The 25,447-nt window shown below is 38.6% G+C and overlaps 1 protein-coding gene across 1 annotated transcript in view; it reads left to right on the top strand.

Moving 5' to 3' along the window:
• LDLRAD3 (low density lipoprotein receptor class A domain containing 3) overlaps positions 1 to 25,447 on the top strand; it is a 64,594-nt gene that overhangs the window by 38,338 nt on the left and 809 nt on the right. The window contains exon 4 of the mRNA XM_062495243.1: positions 24,040 to 24,385. Coding sequence (XP_062351227.1) covers positions 24,040 to 24,385 — 346 coding nt within the window. The remainder of the gene's footprint in view (positions 1 to 24,039; positions 24,386 to 25,447) is intronic.

The following is a 25,447-nucleotide window of genomic DNA, read 5'->3' on the forward strand; positions in this document are numbered from 1 at the left end:
ATACCAGGGTTATATTGGTTGTATTTTAGTTTGTTATGCTATTAATGATATTATGTAAGTGCTGAATTTTTGTGTTTGAAATTTTTAGAGCAAAGGGAAGATCATTTTTCTCTGGGCTACACATAGAAAGCTCTGGAATAACATGTTTGATTTTCTATCAGAATAATTTGCTATAGCCTCTGTCACTCCAGTGGGTAATGTTTTCCCTTCTGGTTCCCATTACTGTAATTAAATGCATTCAGAGCATTCTGTTTCTGTCTATTAACGTGTGATCATGTGATTGATTCTTGTATGCCAAGTAGATATTTTTTCCAAAGTAAATATTTATTTACATGGGTTTTCAGATCAGCTCTGTAAATCAAGTGCTTACCAGTGGCATTTTGATGTACAGCTTGAACCCTGGTATTTCCAACTTCTGTCCTCCGCACTTCTCCCTCGTTTACCTCCACAGCTTTCTGCTACTTTAATTGTTAGTTCCTTCACTACCATGCTTAGTCAGATATTCAAAGCACTGGTTATTTAACTTGCCAAGAGAAGATGTTACTCTAGCCTGTGGATGTTTTTATTGATCAGGATTTAGTGGGAGTCTGACTTGCTTTTCTGAACAGATCGCTTGTGTCAAGGAAAGCTGCTGACCAAGGATATTTTTAGACATTGTTAATGATCCAGAGAATGTACTGTCAAATATTTTCTTTTCAGTCTATTTTATTTCTTTGGCATCACATCAGGTTAACATTAAGCTTTTTGTGTTTGCATCCTTTTGTACTGTAAATTATTTGCCTTCTTTGTTATAACTTTCTATGCAAAACAGAGATGTGACTGATTGTTTCTTTGCCCTCTATTTCTTTTGTTCCCTGATCCATGGGAATAATATTGTCCCTGAACTATAGTAGAATTACTAAAAGTAGCCAGTAACTGTAAAAATGAACAAACCTAAAGCACTCACAGAAATAAACACCCTGTTTTTCAATCCCAAAGAATTAAAATGTATGCCATGGACAAGGCATTGATGATCAATACTGTCTTCCTTCAAACTGCCTTGTACCAGTGGGTAGGATCAGTACAAGACCATGATACCAGCATTGTTAATCCTGGGAATGTGTACTGTTCTGTCAGTCAGAGGTACAGATTTGGCCAGTATTTCTGTTGTTAACCACAGCATTGAGTTTAGGTCAGCTGAAGAAAGACTGATGATGATGATGCCTATCCAGCACAATGTTTTCAGACATAGGCATTTGTTGTTAAGAAATTTCTTAACCCAAAGTAGCACTTTGCATTATGGCCCAGGTATTTTTGATTTCAGGCTGCAGACTTGTTCTGGGGATGCAGTGGCTCAGCAGAATGTCACTAGTCTAGGAAAGGTATTGGAGCCCCATCTGTCAGCAGATACTACGTGCTTCATTTACTGCCATCCTGTGCTGAATTAACTTCACCTAAAAGCAGGAGCTGTCTTAATCTTCAGAGATGTAAAGAAGGATGTTATAATGTTATAATTTCTTTATCCTGAATCTTCTAGTCTGTTATGGCTTCAGAATTTATTGTTGTTTGTACTCCAGACCAATTGCAGAGTAAATGAGACCATCCCAGCTGCTTGTGCTGGCATAGCCATGGCTGCATGGACAGACTCATGGGCAGGATATTGCTGATAAATCTTGTGATCTCAATCTGCTGTTTTGTTGATATTATAATGATTCTAATGATCCCTCTATAACAGAGCATATTCCTAGGGAAGAAGGATTTTCTAGGCGTATTTGTGGAGCTTTTTGAATGCATCCTCCAGAGAAGGAGACCTGCTGGAGAGAGTCTGACATTTAGTCACATATTTGACAGTGCAATTCTGAGTGCTTACTTGCTGAAAACATGAAGGTATTCCTTTATCTTGATCCTTCTCACTGTTGCCAAGAAGATCTGCATTGTTGGCAACTGGTTTTGCAAATCAAGGAAGATACAGGTTTTGGTTTTTTTAAAAATACTTCCCTTCTATTTCTACACTGCTTTTTAGTGGAGGAGAAATATATACATGATCTATCTAAAGGCTTCCTGTCACACTGTAATCATCACCAGAAATCTTAAGCATCTCTTAAAGAAACAAGGCATCCTTGGCACTTGGGACATGTCTTCAAAGAATTGAGAGAATTAATTTAGTTCTGTGATCATCTGGTATCTTACTATGTGACTTACAGCAAGTTTCTGTCGCAATAATTTTTTTCGCAGATCTTTAAGATAGCAGTAGCACTTCCATTATCTTCAGAGGGTATAGGTAGATATTTATATGAACTATTTGTTGATTGCTTACTTAATCATAGAATCCCACACCAGTTTGGGTTGGGACTTTAAAGATCATCTAGTTTCAAGTTCTCTGCCAAAGGCAGGGACACTTTCAACTAGATCAGTTTGCTCAGAGCCTCATCCAATCTGTCCTTGGACAGGATGGGGTATCCATGATTTCTCTGGACAGCCTCTTCCAGTGCCTCGCCTTCCTCACCATAAAGGATTTCTTCCTAATACATGATCTGAATCTGCTCTCAGTTTAGAGCTACACCATTTGTCCTGTCCTTGTAAAAGATTATTGAAATGACAATAACCATTAGTGTCTTGTCTTTTATATCCAGCAGGACAGAAACATACTGTCACAAATTCACTTGAAAACACAGTTCAGGAAGAAGTCGGGAATCAATTTCTCCTTTGGACATGCCCTTGGAAAGGTTAGGAGTTAATTCATGCAGTTCCCCAGGGCACCTACAGCAAGGAGTTTTGGAACAGGGTGATCTTGATTGGATCCTGCTGTATGTTTGCAGTTCAATACAAATAATGTTTCTCCTAGTAGATTATTTCACTTCTAGCAGTGTGGAGCTCCTGTGTGTGGAGTTTCCCAAAAAGGCTTTTAATACTTTGTTAGGCTGACTGCCAGCAGAACTGCTGTGGGACCTCTTCATGGGTGAAATGGGCATTTTTCAGTTTGTGGAAAATGCTTGTATCAATCAGCAATTTGAAGTGCAACAGAAAAATGTAGTTCAGTACAGTCTGATGGTAGACATTAGTCTTTGTTTTTTAGCATGACTCTTTCATGCCTTGTTAATCCTCTTGAGCAGCAAGAAGAGTTTAATACTGAGGATCCATTTCACCTAGGAATTCCTATAAGATAACACTTCAGAGCTGTATAAAAATGATGTGGTGACAAGAAGATAGTCGCAAAATAAGCATTTACATTATGATCTCAAAATACTTACTCTGGCCTCTAAATCTCACTATCAAATATTTTTATTATCCCTCTTCATATTTTTATATTTTCATTTGAAATTAGTCCAGTAATTAAATAGAAGTATCAGAACACCAGAATATGATTAAGTCACTCTTTTGCTTTGTGCAAGTAAATAATGATGAATTGAAGTCTGTAATTTGTCTCTTATTCTCTGTTTTGTTTTGCGTTTTTTGGTTGGGTATTTTTTGCTTACAGAGGTAATTTTTGTCTCTTGAGAAGATAAAGGGCTTGGATAGCCTTTTTGGAGACTTGACATATAATTTTAATGACTCTAGGTATGTTATCCCTACTTCTGATTTTATGTAGGTGTTTTTTTCATTAAGCTTGGTGTGCATTAGAAAGTCAGATTTTAGTTCTTTGAAAGACTGTCCTTATTAATTAAATCCACTAATTATCAGGAAGAGAGGAATACCTTATCACTAAAACAGTGCAATTAAAAGTGTTTCCAGAGTGTGCTTCTTCAAAAGATAAATTCATGCTCGTTCAGATCTGCTCTTCTTGTAAATTGAGAAAGAGGAATATTTGTTGCAAATTGGTGATGAAGACCAAACCGTGAAGTAAACATGAGAGCAGAGAAGGCTCTGAGACTCATTTGGTAAAACAGCTTTTGTTCTGTTACACAGGTGGGGGAGAATTTTTGCTGTTTACTAACTAACCTCAGGAAGAAGCATCTGGTGTTCTACTGAGGCTTTTTATTTGGAAAGTAATTTCTTTGTTGGCATCTTTGTAATGATCATGTTCACACAGTCTGTGTATGTGGCAGCCTCCATTCCTCTGAAGTCCCAACATCCAAGCACCGTGGGGTTTGGGGTATTAACACAAGTGCTGTGGAGCTGCTAGGGAGAGGAGACTCATTGCTTCTTGATTTATTGACAAGCCAAAGCTGGCACGCTTCTGTGCTCCCTCAACTCGGCAAAGAACAGCTCTTGTTTGTTAATTGCTTATAATGATATGTGAGAAGAGACTGTTTTGCTCTGTTTTGTTTTGGCATCTTTAGAAGTTGAGTCTGAAAGGCTACTTCTAAGCCATTAAAATTTAAACCATTTACCATTCTGAAGACAATTCTGAATTTTATATGATTCTGTACATGCTGAAAAGAATTAATATAAATTCCCACATCACATAAAATATTATGTGGGTTTTGCAGTTCATTGATGTGAATTCTGTGTGCAGTGCTGCTCATTCATCTGCTTCTGTCCAATTTCTGTGCATAGCTAAGTGAAACAGTCCTCAGGTTACCCAAACTTAAAAGATACCACTAATTTGTTCACAAATAAATGTGGTAGAAATACAGTGTCTACCACTTTAAATCATCAGTTCAAAGAAAAGGCCAGACAAGCTGAAAATCCAGCAAATGAGGTCAGTATGTTGTGTGAGGCAAAACTGTCGTTCCCTTAAAGAGTATGAAGGCAGTGAGAAGAACAGAGCCTGGAACAGTTTTTAACATTTCTAGTAGTCAATGAGCAATAAAATAGTTATCTATTATTGCATTTCTTCATGGTGGTCACACTTCTGAACAAGTGTGATGTGTATATCATATTCATGGCTCTGAAATGCTGAGCTAAGCAAAAATTAGAGTAATACAATAATCAACTCTGAGGAGGAGATCTGATGCTGGTGGTGACAGTGGTTTTTTACTTACCTAGTTGGGTGCTGAGGGATGCTATCCTCAGTTCCTCTGGGTTGCGTGGTCTCAGAATTGCCCTTTTGCTTGAAAAAGAGTATATTATTACAAGTTTTGTACCAAGATAAATGTTGCAACTTGTGTAAATTAGATTTAGATTTTTTTCACATCTGTAGAGGTGTCAGGGAGGGCAAGGTGAAAAAATGGTTCAAGAAAAAATGTATTTAAAACTTCATGAATGCCAAATTTTTAGTAATTTTCTTCCTAAATAAATCTGCAGTGCATGTCATTACCCACCCATTTCGTTGTAACACAATGAAAAGAAATGCATACCCTGTGCTTTAAAGAGGAAGGTTCTTGGTGTTGCCCCTCTTGCAGTCACTCCTCTCACGGGACAGGCAAATTTTATAAATAGTGCAGAGAAGACCTGCTTGACCAATTTCCTTATCTTTAAATGATCAACACTTCATTTTGAAAGATAGAAGCAGCTGTGTGCCATAAATGAAGCCCAGTGATGAAGGAAAATGAAGCTGTGCAGGTTTGTGTGTGAAGCCATGCCCAGCAATATATTGCTACCAACATGGTAATTTTAACTGAGCCATACATTTATGCACACCTCAGATATTCAGCTGACAGCTCATGGATCACTTGGGCTCAGCAGGAGGGGAGGAGGCTGTGTCCCTACCACTGTCTAGGTAGATTTCTACCAAGGATACCTGTTCTCATCCACGTCCTACCTGGAAGCTGTTGGCAAACCTTAGTCCATAAGCCTGGTTTGTCACTCAGATGAAGGCTGTCTCACTTCAGCAGCACAGCACGTTAAAAAATTTACATTTGCGTCACTGTGAAAAATGAAAAGTCTCTGTAGTTTCAAGCCTCAGCAAGTGCTTGGAAGTACCAGACTAATATTGGAGCATGAAACTGTTACCAAGTACTGATAGAATTTTTTCTGAGTGCTTAATAGCCAGTCTTGAAATTTTGTTGGTGGTGTTGTTTTAATATTTTTTTTTAATAATGGCTTTGTAGATGTTACTGAGAGGAATTCTGAAAGACTAGGTGCCATGGGGGAATCAGAATTGAGATTGTCAAAATGTTAAGGGCCTGATCTGACTATAACATACTCCATTTTAAATTAGTAGTAAGTCATCTGGTATTGTAGTAATTAATCTGGTGTAAATGAGATTAAAATCAGTATCAGATTAGTGGCTAATGGGATGCCACTGATTGGTGTGGGTGTGATTTCAGAGACTGGGAAGAAATTCCCACAGCCTATTCTGCTGTGCAAACTTTTCTTTGTTCTTTCCCCTGTTTTCTACTATACTTTTTCTCTGTGCTTGAATTTGCAAACTCTCATAATCTATAAGTACAATTGAAGAGCTCTCCTTAGGAGAGGGCATTTCAAAATTGCCTTCTAATCTCTGCTAGGGAATATAAACCTGAAACCACAACAGATGTAAAAAAATTTTATTTATTAAATAGGTGTTACAAACTCAAATCTTCCTGCCTAATATTGATGCAGTTGGTTTATAACTGTTCTTTGTTGAGTCCCAATTCTGTCTGACTTTCTCACACTCTTGCTTTTTATTGTTCCTTGTTCCTTGCATTCAGGTTGCAGTGCAGCTGGCTGACAGATGAGGGAGAATTGCATTTGTTTTTCTTTGAACAAGCTGTATTAATTATAATGCCTCCCACTGGGCTTGCAGTTTGCTTTAAGTAGCACATATCATTAGGTTTTAAAAACTGACAGGATCATAATCTTCATATTATTTTATCTTAAATGTTGTATGATTTAAATGCACAGTATAGCCACAAGGCAGAACAGCAAACCTGCACTCACAGCTCTGGGTACTACAGGAAAATGTATTTTTTTTTCCTGAGGAAAAAGCCTCTGTATTAACTAGAAGGGGTAGAAAGATATTTTTTTTTAGTCAGTGGTGCAGGTTAATTGTTAACTGTTTGTCCAGAGCAATCAAAAGTGAACATTAATGTAGTCTTAACAGATATGTTCTTTCTTCATATACATGTACATATATTACTGGAGAACAGGGTCCTGACATGTTTTCTTCCTGCCAAAAAGCTTTTGGTAATGAACAGCAGACTTCATCCATGGATGCGCTGTGGTTTGAGTAGTGGAGGTCTGTATCTTCTGCTTCTTGCTTTTCAGCCTAGTTCAGGATATTGTTCTAGACAGATGAAAGCACTTGCTTGCATCTTTTTATGTTATTTTAACGATCAGGAGTTTGTCAGAGTGAAGGGGTGAAAGGAAAATTCCAGGACACCTGCTTTACTATGAGGTATCAAGAAAAATAGTAAAGAGCACATACTATGTGTTTTATAAGGGTGCTCATTAGTTACAGGAGAAAGTCAGAGCCTTGGGCTGTTTCCATACAGTTCATTCTGAATTAGGGTTTATCTAAGTCACTCCTTGAAGAGTTAAAAATTCAGGTATAGGATGGATAGGAGCTTTCCTGTGCTGGAAAAGAAGGAATTTGACTAAAGTATTTAAGATGTTTATCACACACCATGTATTGCCATGCAAATGCTTATGCCTTGTGGCATGCATTCACAGAGTGTAAGTAAACACAACCTATGAAGTTGCTCTGTAGGTGGATTAAAGGAAATTTTCCTTATTTAAGAAAGTGTTTGCCTTGTATGGTGTCATGCAGTAGATTTTTTTCACTAGTTCCCTTGTTTAAAAGCAGTGCAGTATAAAGGATTGTTAAATAAGGACGTATAGTTCATTAAGTGACATGCTCTGTATCCTGTTAGCAGTGAAACAACAAGCAACTAGTAAGCAAATTAACAATTGCATTTAGAGTTTCAATAAAGAAACTATGCTGAAGACATAGTCAGAAAGACATATGCTGATGGTAATGGTGAAGATAGCAGAATGAGAAGGATGTGGTTTTGAAAGATCTGTGCCACTGTATAGCAAGCAGTCCAAAAAGGGACCTAGATTAATGCAGCTGAAGTGTTCTGTATCTGCTTCCATTTGGGTGGAGCAAAGCAGTTTGGCTTTGGTTTCACACACGTATCTGACTGAGATGCTCTCAGCTGCTGTTCATTTACCAAAGACTCCCAAGGTGGAGGGCTCCTATGCACAAACAGGATTATTTCCACCAGAAATGTAACATTTGCATTCACTTACCTCAGAAAGACCCAGGATAAGCTGATTTACCCTTTCATCATCTATCATGGTTAGTTAAATCTTGGTTGCAGAATGGAACACTTTGGAACACCTTGCTGCCCTCATCCTAAAATGATTATGAGCAATATCACCTTAAGAAAGCACATTGAACTCTACAGCTTCAGGATATATGGGTGGAAACACTATTTTCATTACATTTTATTCCTTTGTAGGAGGGAACTGGAAAATCCTTGGTGGGTAAGGGAGAGAAAGAGGAAGGATGATACAAAAGAGGCATGGGAGGAGGCAGCTCTGTATTCCATTCTCCATAAGTAGGGTTCATGTATTTATATGTTGCACGGTAAAGCAAAGCGTAAGCAGTCCTTGCAGAAGAGATGAGACTTGGCATCTCCTGTTTCCTGGGTGAACTCTGTAATTGTTAGGCCACAACCTAAGGGTTAGGTAGGTTCAGTAACTTGGAGGAGATGAAAGAATCCCACAGCCCCAATTGCCATTGTTATCAGATACTAGTGAACAAGGAGAATAGATGAATACTGATTTTGTGTTAAATGTCATAATGCTGCGGTTCTGTTACAGAATTAGCATGCAATGAAGAACATGCATAATATTTGTTCTGTACAATGAGTGTCAAGTTTGGAGTGTTTGTGTAAGATGCAGCATTAAAAAGAGGGTGTGCAGCATTGAATATGTCATTGTTTTCTCCTTCATCTTTATAGATCCTATTGCTTCAAAACTGGTTCAATTATTTTCTTGGATATGATCTCTTGGTACTCATCCTTAAAGCATCACGGGTTCATTCCCAAGGGCAGAAAACCCTTCCTTTTCTGAAATTTGGCAAGTCACTTTCAAAAGAATGCAATTTTTCTGAGTCTGAAAATCTGATTTATTGCTTAAACCCCACAGAGGATGTAGAAAGTGTCATATGTTATACATTCTATGGTGTTTTTGTCTAGACAGAATATTAGAGTAGGGTTGCAAAGATACTCAGGAACATCTGCAATTTTTAAATGCAAGAGGACTGTATTACTAAGTACCTTCTCAGCTGCCAGTTGCCTTTCTCTGCATACTTATGTTTTTTTAATAAATACAAATGTCTGTAGTTGCTTCCTACTAAACAGCTTTGCCCTGTTTTTAACTACTCAGATCTATCACTAAGCAAGTAATTGCTTTCATTGCTTGGGTTTTGCCCAGACCAGAATCAATGTCTACAGCCTTTGAGATTCTTGGTCAAAAATCTTAGTGCAGAAAATGGATGAAGACATACACAGATTTTCCTTCACAGAGGTCTGGAAATCAGTGGGTGGGTTTCAAATTGCTGACAGCTATCCCAGAAGTCTTTGTAGGATATAACTCAGGAGAAAATTTCTTACCATCATCGTGGTGTGTGTATTCTTGGTCTCTTCCAAACCCCTGGTGTGAACAGGAAGAGGCTCTGCTCAAGGTGACAGTCCTCATCTCCTGTCTGATGGGAAATGCTTTGAACTGATACCATGAGGCCTGGAAGACTCCTCTTTTCTGTCCCCTTTCCTGTACCACCCATTGTCCCCTGTGAGAGTTCTGACCATTTCACTTGAAGTGACCTGACCCTGACTCCTGTACCGAGGTGGCTGAGTGAAATGGTCACAACGATGAGCCAGAGGAGAAAAGTATCAATCAAACATGTAGATGTTTGGGGACTTCTACATCAGGTCCACTCTAACTGAGCTAAGTTAATGCTGAGCAAGCTGCTTCCCTAAAACAGGTTGATTTATTTCCATCAAATATTCAGTTGCCATAGACCTCAGGTATGTTTGGATTAAACTTGTTAAAGCAGTACTTCTTTGTGAGCATTGTATTACTGAGAATGATATTTAAACTGTGCTATAAGGGACAAATTCATGTCCAGCATCCTGCCAGACTGAGGATTTTCCATTATACTGAGGTCATCCTGCTAACCTTCACTGGCTTCAAGGGAAAATAAGCTCATTTTAAACCACACCAGTAATTAAATCTGCATGCCAACTTGACTGATTTAATGTTCAATTAAAGCAGAAGTATTGTGGAGGGGTAGTTGAAATAAATGACTGTCAACATTTGTAAGGCTGACAGAATCTCATTTTTCTTCTTCCCACCACCCCCCCCCCCCCCCCCCCCCCCCCCTTTGCTCTTTTTAGGAGTCAGAAGTGCTTATTAGTGTAGTATGTAGGTATGCACTGAGAAGAAATCCTTAGAATAACTGAACTAGCATGAACTTTTTGAAGTGTGTTTTCTGGGGTTTGAATAAGAGCGTAGAAGACCTCCATCAGGTAAAGGTGCAGAGTACAAAAAAAAAATGAATTTCACATCAAATCATTCATTGTATTTTTGTGTATACATCTGTGTAACACTTGCTAGCCATTAGCAGAATGAAGTTTCTTTGGTTAAGAAAATCTGAGACTGATTTACAAAGAGCTTTGCAATTTTATGTGAGTAGAAGTACTTACCTATAGTCAGTCTGTGGAAATGCAGAAATGAATTTATGTTTTGCTTCACTTTTAAATTGGACATAGTAAACAAATTGGGATTATTTCCTCATTGAATTGCAAATTATCTGTTAAACAGAAATCATTGCTTTCTGACACTGTACCAGTCTAGTTTGTTCAGAACCTCCTAGCTAATAATACACATGTGGCTCACAGGTTCACAGCTACTCATAGGCAGCTCTTAGTCTACTGAGAGCAAATACTGTATTAATTTGGTGTATTAATACTGGTGAGGGATCACTTGTCATAGGTCTTTACAACACTTAGTGGAAGATCTTTCTTGGTGTTCTTGGGCTCTTGACCTTTAGTGCTTTTTCTTGCTAATTACCTTTTTAATTACTCCCCAACTGCCCTGATTTTTGTTGCAACAAGATATTGAACCTGATCTACAGAAGTTGAAATATTTCTAAAGAATTGAAAGATTCTACATAAATTGAAAACAAACAACTGTAAGAGAAAAATTTCCCATTGAGTCATTGGCTTATAGAGACTGTGTCCTAGCAAAGTTCTCTTGTGTTTTTGAAAATCTTCTGTCTGATTAGAAATTTGCAAGATTTCTTGACAGATGGAAAAAAATAAACACAGCAGGATCAAAATGTTGAAGTTAAGTTTGAAAAGGTGTTAGAAATACAGACTTTGTTTTGGCTAAAACAATTAAGAATTATTTTAGTGGGCAAAACCCTTTAATATTGCCACTGTTATAAGATCCTAAGGATCTTAGAATTTTAGGATTAGGTTTAAATGAAAATAATAGTGAAATAATAAAAATAGTGTATTGAGTTACATGAGGCTATATGGTGTGGAAATGACCTCCTGGAATGTCCTCTGGTTTGCTGAGATTTGTCACTGGTCCTCTTTGAGTACCAGTTGTCTATTGAAAATTGCTGGGATCCCCATCCAGGGGTTCTGCATCTTCTGTCTGTTGTCACATCCTGGAATTTAGATACTTCTTTAATTGATATGAAGATTTTGTGTTGTATAGTGTCTTTCTTTAAAGGACAAAATCAATAAATCGCAATTGATTGCGATTGATTACCCTAGAAAACAAGGACACTGTGTGCTTCCTGGGCTAAATCAGAAATTTCCAGGCAATTATTTTTCTAGACCAAGTCAAATGTTGTCTCTTCCCCTACTTCTTAAGGGAGGAAATGTTTGTTGCTTTTTCAAAATCAATTGTAGAACTGGACATCCAAAATCATTAGTCACCCTTGAAATATTAAGCACAATGCTTAAACCATAGTCAAATAAAGTTCCAGGTTTGAGCTTGATCTGAGCTAACTGTGGCTGATAGTCTCAAGGGATGGCATGCTTATGCACTGCATGAGAGGCCAAGGGGCACTGGGCAGGCTGAATATTCTATGGAAAGTGTAGCACTACCAAGCATATGGTACATATGTATTAGAGCAATGGTCTCTTATTTTAAATGATAAAATTTGCACTACTCCTCTATGCTATATTACTAAAAACCATTAAAATAACATTTTGGTTATGGCACCATCAGAGGTAAAAGCACCATGCTTTCAAGAATGACTGGTTTGAAAAATTTTAATTTTCAATTAAGCTTGAAAGGACAAAGTGCAAAATTAACTAACTTGCAATTAATTTCAGTAGTAATTATGTAAAAAATTCCAGGCATATAGAAGATGAGAAGCATGGCATAATTAGTTGTGGAGGGTTTTACTGCTGTAATTACAGTGATAAATATGTATGAGGCTGTTTGGGGAAGGGAAGCACAGCAAGCAATTGTATTTAATTAAACTTTTAGCTGGCTTAGTTATGGAGACTGCTCTTTGTTTTAATCCCTTCAAAACTGCAGTGACACTCCCAAGGCAGGATAGTTACACCCCAGAGTGTGAATATTGTATTTTAGGATTTATTTTTCCTAGGTAGAAGTCTCCCAGGTCATCTGTCACTTTATGAATCACAGGTAACCATTATGTTCCAATTTTACAGCTCTTGAAACTTTTGTGAAAAGCCTGATGATAGCAAATTGCACCATTTGTTGTTTGTGTATTTAAAATGTTTGAAGAGAAGGATGTAGAGTTGCACAGATGAGCATGAGGCAGAGGAACCATCAAGCACAAGGCAAGAGTGATTGATGAACAGTGATGTTAGGATCAGTCAGCCTTTAGCATCCAGAGGTCTTTGTTTATGGGGTCCTTATCTACAGAAGCAAAATTAGCTGAAGAATTAAAGCTATTTGTAAAGGAAGCAAGGAGTGATGCAGACCAAGTGTCCATATGTGGTTTGTTTTGCATTTTTATTCGGTATTTTTTAGATACCTGTTATGTTAGAATCCAGTGTGATTTGGTCCTTTATTTTTTTATTTTTAATTTTCTTTCCCAATTTGTGTTTAGCGAAGTTTTTAAGCTGAGACATAAGCATTTTAAATCAGCCTCCATCTTTAACGTGTGAACACTGTATGCAGACAGCTTGTTAAAATACCACAGAGTGCTAGGGAGGACAGGACTGGGTTTCTCAGGGATAATTAAGTGCACCTTAAGAGTAAAGCAATAAAGCTGCCTCCTCTTTGATAGTAAAGAAAAAATAAATAATTCATTAAAGTCTCTGTGTGTGCGGAGAACTGATGGAAGCGGAGAACTCCCAATTTCTAATCCTGGCTGACAATCTTTAGCTCTGCAACTTGAAGTGAATAGTTTTATTAATTTAAGTCTTGCTTTTTAGATAAGGAATAGGTTTACTATCTTGTTGGATTACTGTAACATTTATGTGATTTGCCTTTAAATACTTAAAGGAATAGTACTATAAAAAATACTATAGTTGTCATCTGTACTATAAAGGAGTAGTAGTAAATGGTTTTGTTTCTTCCTCTTTCAAATTAGATAAACTCTTAACCTTTCTTAAGAATGATTTTTAAAACTGCAGCAGATGCTCGTGTGTGTGCCTGTGTGTGTGTGTGTAGATATACTCTCTAGAAGCTTTTACCCAGCCCACACAGTCCCCCAGCTTTTGTTTAAATTTAGTCATGAAGCATCATTTTACCTATTTTTTCTTCTTCCTGAGGAGATTCATTAAATTTGTCTTGCATCTTTTCCCTTTTATCCTTGTTCACCTTTAGTTCTGATCTGCCCAATAATCTAAGAATTAGTCACTAAGCTTATTTTTTTATAACCCGTGGCTATTATAAATACTTCAGTCATATATCCTCTCAATAATATTTTCTCAATACTAAATAAAGCATGCTTTTTTTCTCTCTTGATATTTAAGCCCTGTTTCCCCCATTCATCATCTTTGTTTCTCATGCTGTACTCTCCATCAACCTAATTCTGTCTTCAAGTAAGCTGGCCAAAATAGACTGCCAGTGTTTTAACATGGTTTCATTGGGGTGTTGCAGAATCATGCCGTAATACAGTTAATATCCTTTCCTTGTGATAAGCCAGTTTTCTATTAACCTTCTTTACCACTGCTATGCATTAGCCAAAGTTTCTGTCAATAAAGGTTCGTTCTCATGTGACACATTAGCTAATTCAGTGCCTTTTAAACTATGCTAAGCTGTACTAATCATTATTATTTGCCTCCAGTCTTTTCACACAGAACGAGAACTATAAGTATGCCACAAAAAATGCCCTTGCATACAGTAATTATCTTGACATAGTGATTAATAATTATGATTCTTGCCTCTTAATACAAATTTTAAAGTACATATTTCTTTCTTCCATTGTACACATGCTTTTCATGTCAAGAATTGCACAATTCAGTAGGACTAGTTTAGTCAGTCAGTCAGGGTCAAAGGGAAAATAAATGTTTCCACAATCTCTCTGGAAACAAGACTACATCTTCAGCAAGAATAAAATCTGGCACTCTCACATTCATTAGGCTGCGTTTGTCAGTGCTGAACAAACAACCTTTCTTCAAGTGCAGCAATTTTCTTTGTTCTGTAATTAAAGATATTTTTTGCTTAATTTATTTATATGAAAACTTGCTGAAGTGAGACCAAAATTTTTATAATGCATATTTTTTTTAAAAAAAAAGATTCTGGAGAAAGTCCCAGGTACTATAATATCTTGATTTACTGTCTGAAATGTTATGCTAAGTCTATCCATGGGAAATAGGTATCCAAGTGTCCTCTGCACTCTAAAGAAGGAGATGAGCTCCTCCTTCCTTTATCAATGCATGATTAACTTCTAAGGCTTATAGAAATTATTGATTTTTCAGTGAAGTATGAACTCCTACTGAACTTAGGAGAACAATGGCATCATGTAACAAGTGATATTAAATTCTTTACAAGAGGACCTCCATTCTCACTGCTAGAAGGCATTTCTCATCTTTTTTCTATTTATCTGAAGACATGTTTGGTGAAACAAACATGTTTGTCAGCTCACCAGGAGAAATAACCCAAATTTAGGTTTTATGGGGTATTTTGGGTTATTTGAATGGCAGGGTGAAAGTGTTGTTATTTCTGACTACAGGCCAGTGTATACATTCAGGGGTCTCAGAGGTCTCAGGGTATTTCCAAAGCACATCCAGACCATTGTAAACTGAAGGAGATCTGTTCCAGTGCTGTATTCTCCTTGCCAATTTGCAAGTTGCAGCTCACACTGGAGCTACACATGTAGGTAGTAAGTTATTGTGATGCTTTCCCTTGGGGGTAGGTGCTTCACATTCAACCTCAAACATTCAAACCTTCAACATTCAATCGTAAAATTTATATGATTTTTTTCTATTATTCAGAAAAACTTTGAGAAACTCTCCTGAGGGCATACAGGAATGATAGTCCCTATGATAAAACCATCAGAGTGGTCAGTGTAACTGGAAATCTAGAGGCTTGGAGGCATGTGGTGCTACTGCTGTTTATTCACAGGCAGAGGTGACAGCTCTGATCAATTAGATGTATGAAATAAAGCTGTGATTTCTCACAATAGTAATTTGGGACAGTTGCCTGCAATGTTTGAAAGCCCTGCACTTAAATTGTTAGAGCAGGCATGATTTTGATTCTCATTAATTTCTAACTTTTGTATTTAAAAATATTGAAAGGTTCCCTGCAATGTTTTCTTCAGCCTAAACCATCCCTCTTGGTAGTTAGTGTCTATGTGAGCATCTGATAATTCATGTTCTTCTCCATCAAGCTCTGATTTACCTTTTCCATTGTTTTAAGTGTGATGTCCTGAGCTGGGTATATACTCGAGCACACCTTGCTAGAGCTGGTTTTCTGTTGGCTTTGTATTTTTCACTGCCAGTGAATATGCTGTTCCCTGCTGACACCTGACCACATGTGATCCTGACCATGTCTGCTATTTTTAAATAATTTTTAGTTTTGATCTCATCCAGCAGGGTTGATGTGGCCTAACAGCAAGCTGATTAAGAATTCTCTGCTATTCAGGTAATTACTGAATAGTTTCAGGTTCAGAGCAGAGCCTTTTGAACTCTCCTGAAAAGCTTTCAATTTTCTAGTGAGCCACTGGCAGCCACAGCCTTTGGATGTTTCCCTCCCACTCCCTATTTTCAGTGTCATCTTTTCTGATCAAGTGAGATTTTTATCAGAGGATGAAAAGCACATGTTTATCTTCTTCCTGGTGTTAATGCCTTCCAGATGCTTGTTAGTGTCCCATTTGTGTACACTGGCTTTCAAATGCAGCTTTTTTCCTTGTCTTCTCTTTGCCTCACTTGCTTTTCTGCTCTTTCTTCCTCCCTCTCTCTTTCTCTGGCATTTGACAAGTCCGGGTCTTGTGATCAGGAAGGCCAAAAAGGGCTATGCAATAGCTACTTTCACAGCCAATTGCATCTCTGCTGTTGTATTTTGCTCAATTTTTCCCCCTGTTGTATGTATGTACATATAATACTTAAGGAAATATATAGAGTTTGATTTCCAGCCAGGTACAATGTTAAGACCTTCCTGAAGGTGAAGTCTGAACACAGTGAGGCTACTGAGGCTACGGTTGGGCAAGTTTGTTGCATTTATAAAGTTTCTGGCTAAAAGGAAACATTAGTTTGTATGTCAAAAAATTGTCGTGCAAAGTTAGGATAATTTTAAGAGGCAAAGAATCTCCTAACGTAACTTCACACAGGTGCATTGTCTGTTGGAACCAAGCACCGAGCTTCATCTTGGTTTGGACTGAATGTCTACCCACATCACTCACTTGTAGTCTTGATTTCCTCTCCAGTCTCCTTTTGATTCCTAGAACCAGAGGGTAGCCTGCAGGCTCTTGCTGGAGTGGATTTTCAGCTGGTTTCTTCTGTGGCATCCTGGAGGCTGTTACTGAAGGGGCATTGAGTAGGTGTGAATGAATGGGTGATGTGAAAGGTGACCCTAGGAAAGGGATTTAGGTGACATGGAAGGTATTGTCTGTCTCTGTGGATTTGGTTCTTCTTTTACTCAGAATCACAACCTGCTCATGGTTTCTAGATTGTTAGTATCTTGAACAAGTGAAGCTATGTGTACTGTATATCTGGGAACATCTCTTCTTCACAGTTCTAGAAATAAAATAGGATTTACAATGTTAATATGTAAAACAGGACATGGACGTTGTACTAACACTGTTTCAAAAATCAGAGCCATTAAAATACAGTTCTTGAACGATTAGACTGAATTTATAAACTGATTATAAACTTACTCTACAATAAATTTAAATCACATTTAAGCAGTATTTCTTGCCTTGTATACCTGACTGCAGGCTCCATAAATCCTGCACCGCATTTCTTCAAGCCTTATTATCCTTCTTATGCTCCAGCTGTTCATAGCACTAATCAGCACCCAGGAAAAAGTCAATGTGCACATTCTAGCTGAGCACTGTGTGTCTCTTCTTGCCAGTCTCCAGAATAAACACTATCAAAATGCAATTCAGCTGTCCTGCACAGCATCCCACATTCAGCTTTTTCCAGAAATTCTGTTGAAATAACATGCATTTTTTCAGACATGTAGATCACTCAAGATAAATTAACTGGTAACAGTTTTGCAATGGGTGTAATTTAGTTTCAGAGTTGATAGATGATAATAATAAAAGCATTTCATCCACAGATTTTCATTTTAATTAATTTACTTTTTGTTTTCATTTGTTGAGTTTTTCTGTCTCCTAGATATTCACATGATTCCAAGGAGCGTTAGTAAAGTATGTAATGGAAACTTGGATTCTAAACACTTAGGGAATAGGAAAGGCAAAGCCACCCATGGCCTTTGCCAAACCTGTTTTCCTTCACACTTTTGACTTGAAACTATACTGAAGACCTTACAAAATTAATCAAGGTCAGGCATGCCTTTGCTCTGGCAGGGAGCTGATACAATGTCCAGGCTCTTACCTGGCTCAGAGCTCCAATTAACCTTTGCAGAAGACAGGACAGTGCACTTGTGCATAAATCTGCCTGTGTTGCCAAGGTTATTTGGTAGCAAATAGTATGTTTTAGTTAAAGAAGTGAAGATGAAATTGATATTACAGAATCAAGGAATTACTAGGGCTGGAAGGGAGACCTCTTGAATGTCTCCAGAGGGAGATGCCATGATTTCCTTGGTCAGCCTGTTTCAGTGCTCTGCCACCCTCAGTGTGAAGGAATTTTTTCTCATTATAAGGTGGAACTTCTTCTGTTTTAGTGGATGTCCAATACTCCTTAAATATTGGAGACTGACTACACTTGGGTCTTGCTAGTTGAATTTCACAGTTCTGTTAACTTCTCCATTAAAACATTATATTGTTTTAACTTTCAGGACTATCCTGTACTACTCATTAATGGTACGCAAGAGATTACACAGCAAGCAAAGACCCCAAACCTGGACCTTTTATGCAGTTGGGGAATATTGTTTGTGACTGGAGTATCTCTTGGGAGATGGGAGGACAGAGCAGGCTATGCTGGATCAGTGGCTATTATCTCCAACTTAGGCACCTTGTTTGAACTGACACTAGAGCCTGGGAGATGTGTAGTTGTCGTGTGTTTCAGCAAGAGCACCAGAGCATGTTTATGCTATGAAGATAATACTGGTTTTCTTTCTTTGAAGCAGATTCTTGATTTATTTTATAAGTTTGGTCTATCAAAGAGCCTTCTGGTGGGTGCAGTCAGAGGTTATCCTTCTGCAGAAGAGGTTTCAATTAGTTCTTGGGAAGGGCCAATAGTAGCACAAGCCCCTAAAACTTTTAGTGCCCCAGACTCTTCCTGAGTGGCATCTTCTGGCATAAAATGTTAGAAGAGCTCCATAGTAACTAATTTCATGGTAACCTCCTTGATGGTGACTATCCATTCACAAGGGAGAAAGAGGAGACTAACTGGACAAAGTTCTTCCTTTTTTATGTTCTACCCCTGCTTTTGGGCCTGGTTTTTGTACTGGCTATGATTTAATCAAAGTATTCAACTATCCTATCACGTGTCCAGGAGCTGCTGCATAGATCAATGCTGGAGTAATCCTGAATTACATTTGAGTAACACTTTAATTTCCTCCTTGGGCTCCATCCAGCTACCAAGTCTGGACCTTTTGTTTCTGTGCTTTATGTCAGGTTTTGGCTTTGCAGGTTCTTACATTGCTGCCAAGTTAATTTTAGAACTTTAGTTGCCATGACTACTGCTAAGTATTTCTTAGCTCTCTACTTATTTGCTCAGTTTGCTGCTTTTCTTTTCTTTGTGTGTGTGTGTGAAGTGCATGGAGTAATTATCCTAGCCTGCAGAAGATAAAAAAGGATGGCATGTGAGAGGTGAGGCTCTTGATCTTCAGGCTGACTCAGCTGCTCTTTTAGAGCAGCTGCAAAGACTTGAAAGCACAGCTCTTGTAGTGCATGGTCAGGATGAGGATTTAAGTCTGGGGAGGAAGGCACTGGTAATGCACTCATTCTGGTGCACTGGATGAAATACGCTGGCACTGCTTCTAATTCTGCTGACTGCTACTGTCCTTAGGTTTATCTGTGTCTTGCTGACTACTTATATAACTATATATAGTTCCAAGTCTTATGCTTAGTTTTACATTCTTAAACAATAACCATATGGGAACAATAACCATTGTTTTGCTCAGAGCCTCTGAAGTGCATTATACAGAGAAATTCTGTTTCATTGCTCAGAGCTCAAGTTGTTACACTAATACCAATACTGATGTAAAAAAAAATATATATACGTGTATATATATATCTATTTACAGCTAACAAGTTCTTCATATGAAGGGGTCCTACTGTGTTTTTGTAGGCAAGGTCATTACTGTCTTTCCAGTCATCTGAAAGAATAGATAAAGACAGAGCATCCAGTAATATTTAAGACTTCTGACTGATATTTTAAACACTTAGACTTTTCAGGCAAATGCAGTTCTTGTCAGTATGAAAGAGCTTTGGGACATGTCCTGAGAATGTGAGAACATCACTATCTAGTTTTCGGGTGGAGTTATCCAGGCAAGGAGCTAGGCACAGGTGGAGAAAACCACCTGATGGGCAACTTCAAGAGCTGGGAATAGATCCACCCTTTGCTCCAGTTTCTTAGATCAAGGGCATTTCTGTTTGCTGTGGTTCTGGTCTGTGGCCATTAGGGACACTTGTGATTAGCAGGGAGTTAAACACAGGATAGTCTTGGTGCCATTTGAAGCCAGGGCATCTGTGCAGATGCCTATTGCCTGTCTTGGTCTGTGAAGCCATCACTATTATAGGCATACCTGGAAGGAACTTCATCCTTGTGCCTTCCCAGAAATCTCATCCATTTACCAAGTATCTGTTAAGCAAAGGTGCAATAATATTGTATTCCTCTGGCCATTTCCCATAGATAAGGTCTGTTTAGTATGTATAACACCTCCATTAGTGAATCTCTCTTCTGTGCCTGAAACAGAGAAAGCCATAGCAGGGCAAAAACATGCTTTGAATGCAGTTGGAAACAAATCCTTGTCTCTGGTGTCTATGGGAACTGTGAAACTGTCCAGGAGGGAAACAATGGTAACCTAGCATGAAACTTCATGAGGTCAAGGTGCTGTGTTGTCTGAGAGGTCTTGTTTGTAACACTGAGAAGGGCAATAGGGAAAAAAAGATGACTCAGTTAGGAAAACATCACTAGAATAAAGAATATTCTGAGAGTTCAGTGCACAAAATCTATGTGAGACTTCTTTTAGCAGCACATAAAATCATCAAGGATGAAAAAATTTTAAAGAGTTTTGGAGACTTAGCTGGGTGCCCTAAGAACTCCAAACACAGAAAGTAAATAAAGTGCAGAGGCTCTGTCTGCATTTGATTTTTGTTGTCTTTAACCTTCCAAGCTGCAGCTTTGCACTTTAACCAGTTGGAATTTAAATGTGTTGTTACAGTAGCATCTTTGTTGGAGATGGACCGTGACTCGTGCTCATTAAGGCTACAGATGTCTGCTCAGATTATGTATTTCAAAAGCTTTTTCTCCGATGAACTGTGAAAAGCCAGGCTTGAGCAGAGGATTGTGAAAGATAAAATAATAGCCTCTCATCCCTATGTCTGGTAGACTTAATGCAGTTATTCTCAGATCTTTTTTTAAACTTTGAGACACCAAATTTCTTCAGAGTCAATAAAATTGACCTCTGAGCATAACCTGCTGTTTCCTTTATCAGTATTTTCTAAATTATTCACAAGGCTTTTTTATGCTCCAAAAATCTCTAATCTGTGAATTCAGCATTTCCGAGGTACTAGGGTTTAATAGGCATAAGTGGCATTGATAAACTGTTTATATGTGGCTTGAGAGAAAATGGATCTTCTTAAGGGGAAAAAAACCCCACAAAATAATAAACAGTCCATGAATTTAAATTAAATTTTCTTGCCCATTCACTCTTTTTCATAAATTTGCACTTAGCAGTAGAGCAGACAGAACTTTTTAAACCTTCCTGGATAATGTCTGTGTCTCCTGGGAGAGGATAACTGAATTACCAAAAAATTCAGCTCAGTGACTTCTGTGATGTGTAAACATTTGCTGAAAGTTATTAGAGCAGAGCTAAAGAGTCATGGATTTTGTTTCCTTAAGTAGTCATGCATGTCCAACTGAGAGTTTTCAGGTGTTCTCTATATCTCACCTTGTCCCTTTTACATTGAGTGCTAAATGGATAGAGGTTCATCAGGCAGGCTCAGGTCAGTACCCCTCATTCCCTTCCAAACCTCTGAATATTCATCAGGCTCCACAAAAAACCCCAGAATGTTATCAAGGAGTTCTAAAAAGTTACTTATTTCAATATTATCAGGTATATAGAAAGACAAAGCAAAAAGTTGATGTAATCTCCTGTATGCAAAACTGCCTCATTAGCTGCAGTAATCCCAAATCTCCAGAACAGCATGTTAGCTGCAAAGTTACCCCAAATCTCTGCAAAATATGTCTGTGATTGTATGAAAAGGATTGTAAAACCAGATAAGACGTGTTTAGTTTCACACTGTTCTGAAGCTGGTCATCAGATCCCATCTTACTTTTTACAAAGCAGTTTTTCATCAGCAGTCTATTTAACTTGTTTGGATTTCTAGAACTGGGTCTTGTAGGACCTAGAAGGTCCTATCCTAAACAGGTGGATAACTTGAAAAGTTTGGGAAAAAAATTGGTGGATAATTCACTTTTCATTTTACTTCCCTTTTCGTAAGATGAAGATTATACAGAGAGGAGACTGCTGCTGCAGAATGACCCCGTGGTAACTAATTAGGTCTCATCAGGTCTGCAAAGGCATCCTCTTTTCAGCCTTACGCCAATGCACTGTAACCAGTGAACCAAGTTGAATGAGAGACTTGTGGTATTTTACTGGATGTCATAATAGATTTACCTTCCTTGCACTTGCTGCAGGTAGGAGTATTCGTCCATGGGTCAGTCCTTGCAAATAAACTTCTTGATGTTTGCATAAAAATGATTTGCTTGTGATTATGTTCCCTGTGCTGGCCCTTGTCTGCAATACGTGACATGAATTCATTTCTCAGCTGTTGAATTTAGGGAGTGTATTGAAGGAGCCAGAGTAATATGTGATGAACTGTAATTAAAATTACTAATGCATGTCAATTCCTTTCCTTCTTTCTGCTTTCATTTACATTCCTCATGCAGACTTGGTTCACTTTGCTGAGTGAGCCAGAGACCAAATGCTGACTGGAAAGAGTGATTTCTGCTTTCTCTAGCGCAGTTACACAGGGAAGTAAAGTTAGCAAAGATCCTCCCTTAGGTGTTAAACTGAGTATCAGGAAAGGTCTGGCTTGCAGCTGGCCTGCAAAGCTCTGGTCTGTGGTTGTAGTGGCATCATCAGTGGAACAGCTCTGAGTGGTAGTTTTCATAGCTGGTGGCAGGGTCAATAATCACAGAATAATTTGGATTGGAAGGAACCATAAAGACCATATTGTTCCAACCCCCTGCTGTGAGCAGGGACACTTCCCACTAGACCAGCTTGCCCATTTAGCCTGGCCTTGAACACTTCCAGGAATGGGGCATCCACAGCTTCTTTGAGCAACCTGTTCCAGTGCGTCACTACTCTCATAGTGAAGAAATCATGTTTTCTTTGTGCTGATATGGTCTTTTTTCCCCATCCCATCTCTTCTTATGGAAGTATCTATGCTTTAAAATGGAGATGTTTAAAGGATTAGCCATTTTATATTGTATTATCTTACTGGCAAATGCAGAAGCTATTTTTAGTGATTGTGGAAATTGTGGTTTGGTGTTTAACCATGGAAGTAAACCACCAAAATCAAATATTGAGAGACATACCTAAAGCATTTTGATGAAAACAATGCGTGAGTAAAGGTCTTTGAGTAAAGGTCTTCCATTATGATGGGCACAGTCAGTGTATATTTCATTGTCTGTTGTTAGAGAAATATGTTAGTGGCTCTGTTGCAATTCTGAATGACTGAAAAGCAGTTTTGCTTGATAAGGGAAATAAAGGAAAATCATACACCAAGACTTACTGTGCCAATTTTCTGCAGTAGGAAATTAAGAATTTGGATGGATCATGCTCTTGTAATTGTTTGGATTTGGGGTTCTGGTTGTTTGGTTTGGTTTGGTTTTTACTCAGCCTCATATTTTTCTTGAGGTAGATGAATGCCAGAATAGCCTGTTTGAGGCTATAGGGAATTACAGGCTGCACAGAAAGAGAAATTCCTGCCCAAAAATATATTGCTCAATGGCTGCATGATCTTGTGAACATGGGGCTTAATTGGTGTCACGGGAATGTAAAGTAAAAAAAAAAAAAAAAAAGATAAGTGTTGTGCCTTCTACATCTCTGATTCTAATGAGCTTTGCCAGGTGCAGCTGAGGTACTGTGGTTATGGCTTGGAACTGGGTGTCTCACCTCTGGAAACAAAAGCTATGACTTAGGTAGGGGTGATGCTCCCATGATAATGCTCATGCTTCCTACTACTGTGTGTATTTTCCTCTTTCTCAGTTTGTCTCTCCCTAGTAGTTTATGTGCTGGCACTACTGCGGGTGAGGAGGGATTGAAGGGGATACTCTGCCAATCTCCAATTTGCATGCATGTGCTTTTAATAAGCTCATTTTTCAGAATCTGAAGGAAAAAGGAAATCTTTATTTTGTCACACAGCGTGTTAGCAGAAAACACAGCGTAGGCCAAAAGCAGTTTAATACTGACTCCGATCTCAGGCTTTCTTTTCCTTCTGTCTTGCAGAGGCAGGGAGCGGCCAAGATTACGTGACCTCTGAAAATCAGCTGCTTTACTACCCAAGTATTACCTACGCCATCATTGGCAGCTCTGTCATTTTTGTCCTCGTGGTGGCCTTTCTCGCCCTGGTGCTGCACCACCAGCGCAAGCGCAACAATCTGATGGCGCTGCCGGTGCATCGCCTGCAGCACCCCGTGCTGCTGTCCCGCCTCGTGGTCCTCGACCACCCGCACCACTGCAGCGTCACCTACAACGTCAACAACGGCATCCAGTACGTGGCCAGCCAGCCCTACCGCAGGTCGGTGGACCTGGACTCCCCGCCATCCTATTCAGAGGCCGTGCTCGACCAAAGGTATGTACAGGAGCTCGTTCTGGGCTCACCAAAGCATCCCTCTGCTGGTTGCAGCTCTGGTAATCTGTGCTGCTGCTCCCCACTTACTGCTGCTTTCCACAGAAGTCCAGTGCTGTGCATCTGTTCACTGCACAGGGTCAAATTTCAGTAAATCTGAGCTCGTTCTGTGTATGAAACATTCATGGTCCTCAGCTCCATTTACTGTTACTGGCATTAAAAAGGATTTGAGGCAAACTCAAGTCGTGTTCTCCTAGCACATGTTGGTAGTAAGATTTTGAGAATGGCAGGAGAATGTATCACTTGTCTAGTAGTGACAGCCTGTGCCAATCTGGAATCACAATGGGAAAACTGAATTTGGAGTTTCACCGAAAAAGCCCAGCTAAGCTGTAGGTCACAGCACTGAAAAACCACAGCCCTGTTCATTTATGGTGAGTATATAAAGGTGAGAGAGTTCTTCAATTCTTGTACAAAGAAATTGTATCATTCCTCTGCTCTGCTTTACTTTTTACCAAGAGAAGAAAAGAGCAGAGATATTCTTAATTTAAATAGCTGAAAGTGCTTCGAAGTTTGTTTTGGGTGTGGCTTGTTTATGATGCTTTTGTAGTAATGTAGTTATGACACTGGTTTTATTTATAGATAATTAACCTTCATTTTAAACTGTGTCTGTAAAGTCTCTCCAAACAAAACTTGTAAGCAGACATCCCCTCTACATAAAAAGGATATGGTACAAACTTTAACAATTCCGATTGTTCACTATCACCCTGTTGGCATTTTTAGTATGAACTGTGGGATTTAAGAATAATAGTAAATTTCTATGCTGCTTTTGGCTGCTGGTCCCTTGTCATAATGTTGACTTTCATAATAATGATGTATTTTCATTATCAAGGACAAGTAAATGAGCAGGTGTTCAGATTGTAATCACTTCTCACCTGAGCTGATAAAACCATCAGCAATTTCAGAGCTAATTGCTCCCAGGGCCTGGTACCAATCTGTTCAACCCTTCAGTCCCTTTACTTGCTTGCTATCAGAACCACAGAACAGTTTTCCTGAATGCAGTTCTCA

This window comes from Cinclus cinclus, chromosome 6 (genome assembly GCF_963662255.1).
Source record: "Cinclus cinclus chromosome 6, bCinCin1.1, whole genome shotgun sequence".
NCBI classification, from domain to species: domain Eukaryota; kingdom Metazoa; phylum Chordata; class Aves; order Passeriformes; family Cinclidae; genus Cinclus; species Cinclus cinclus.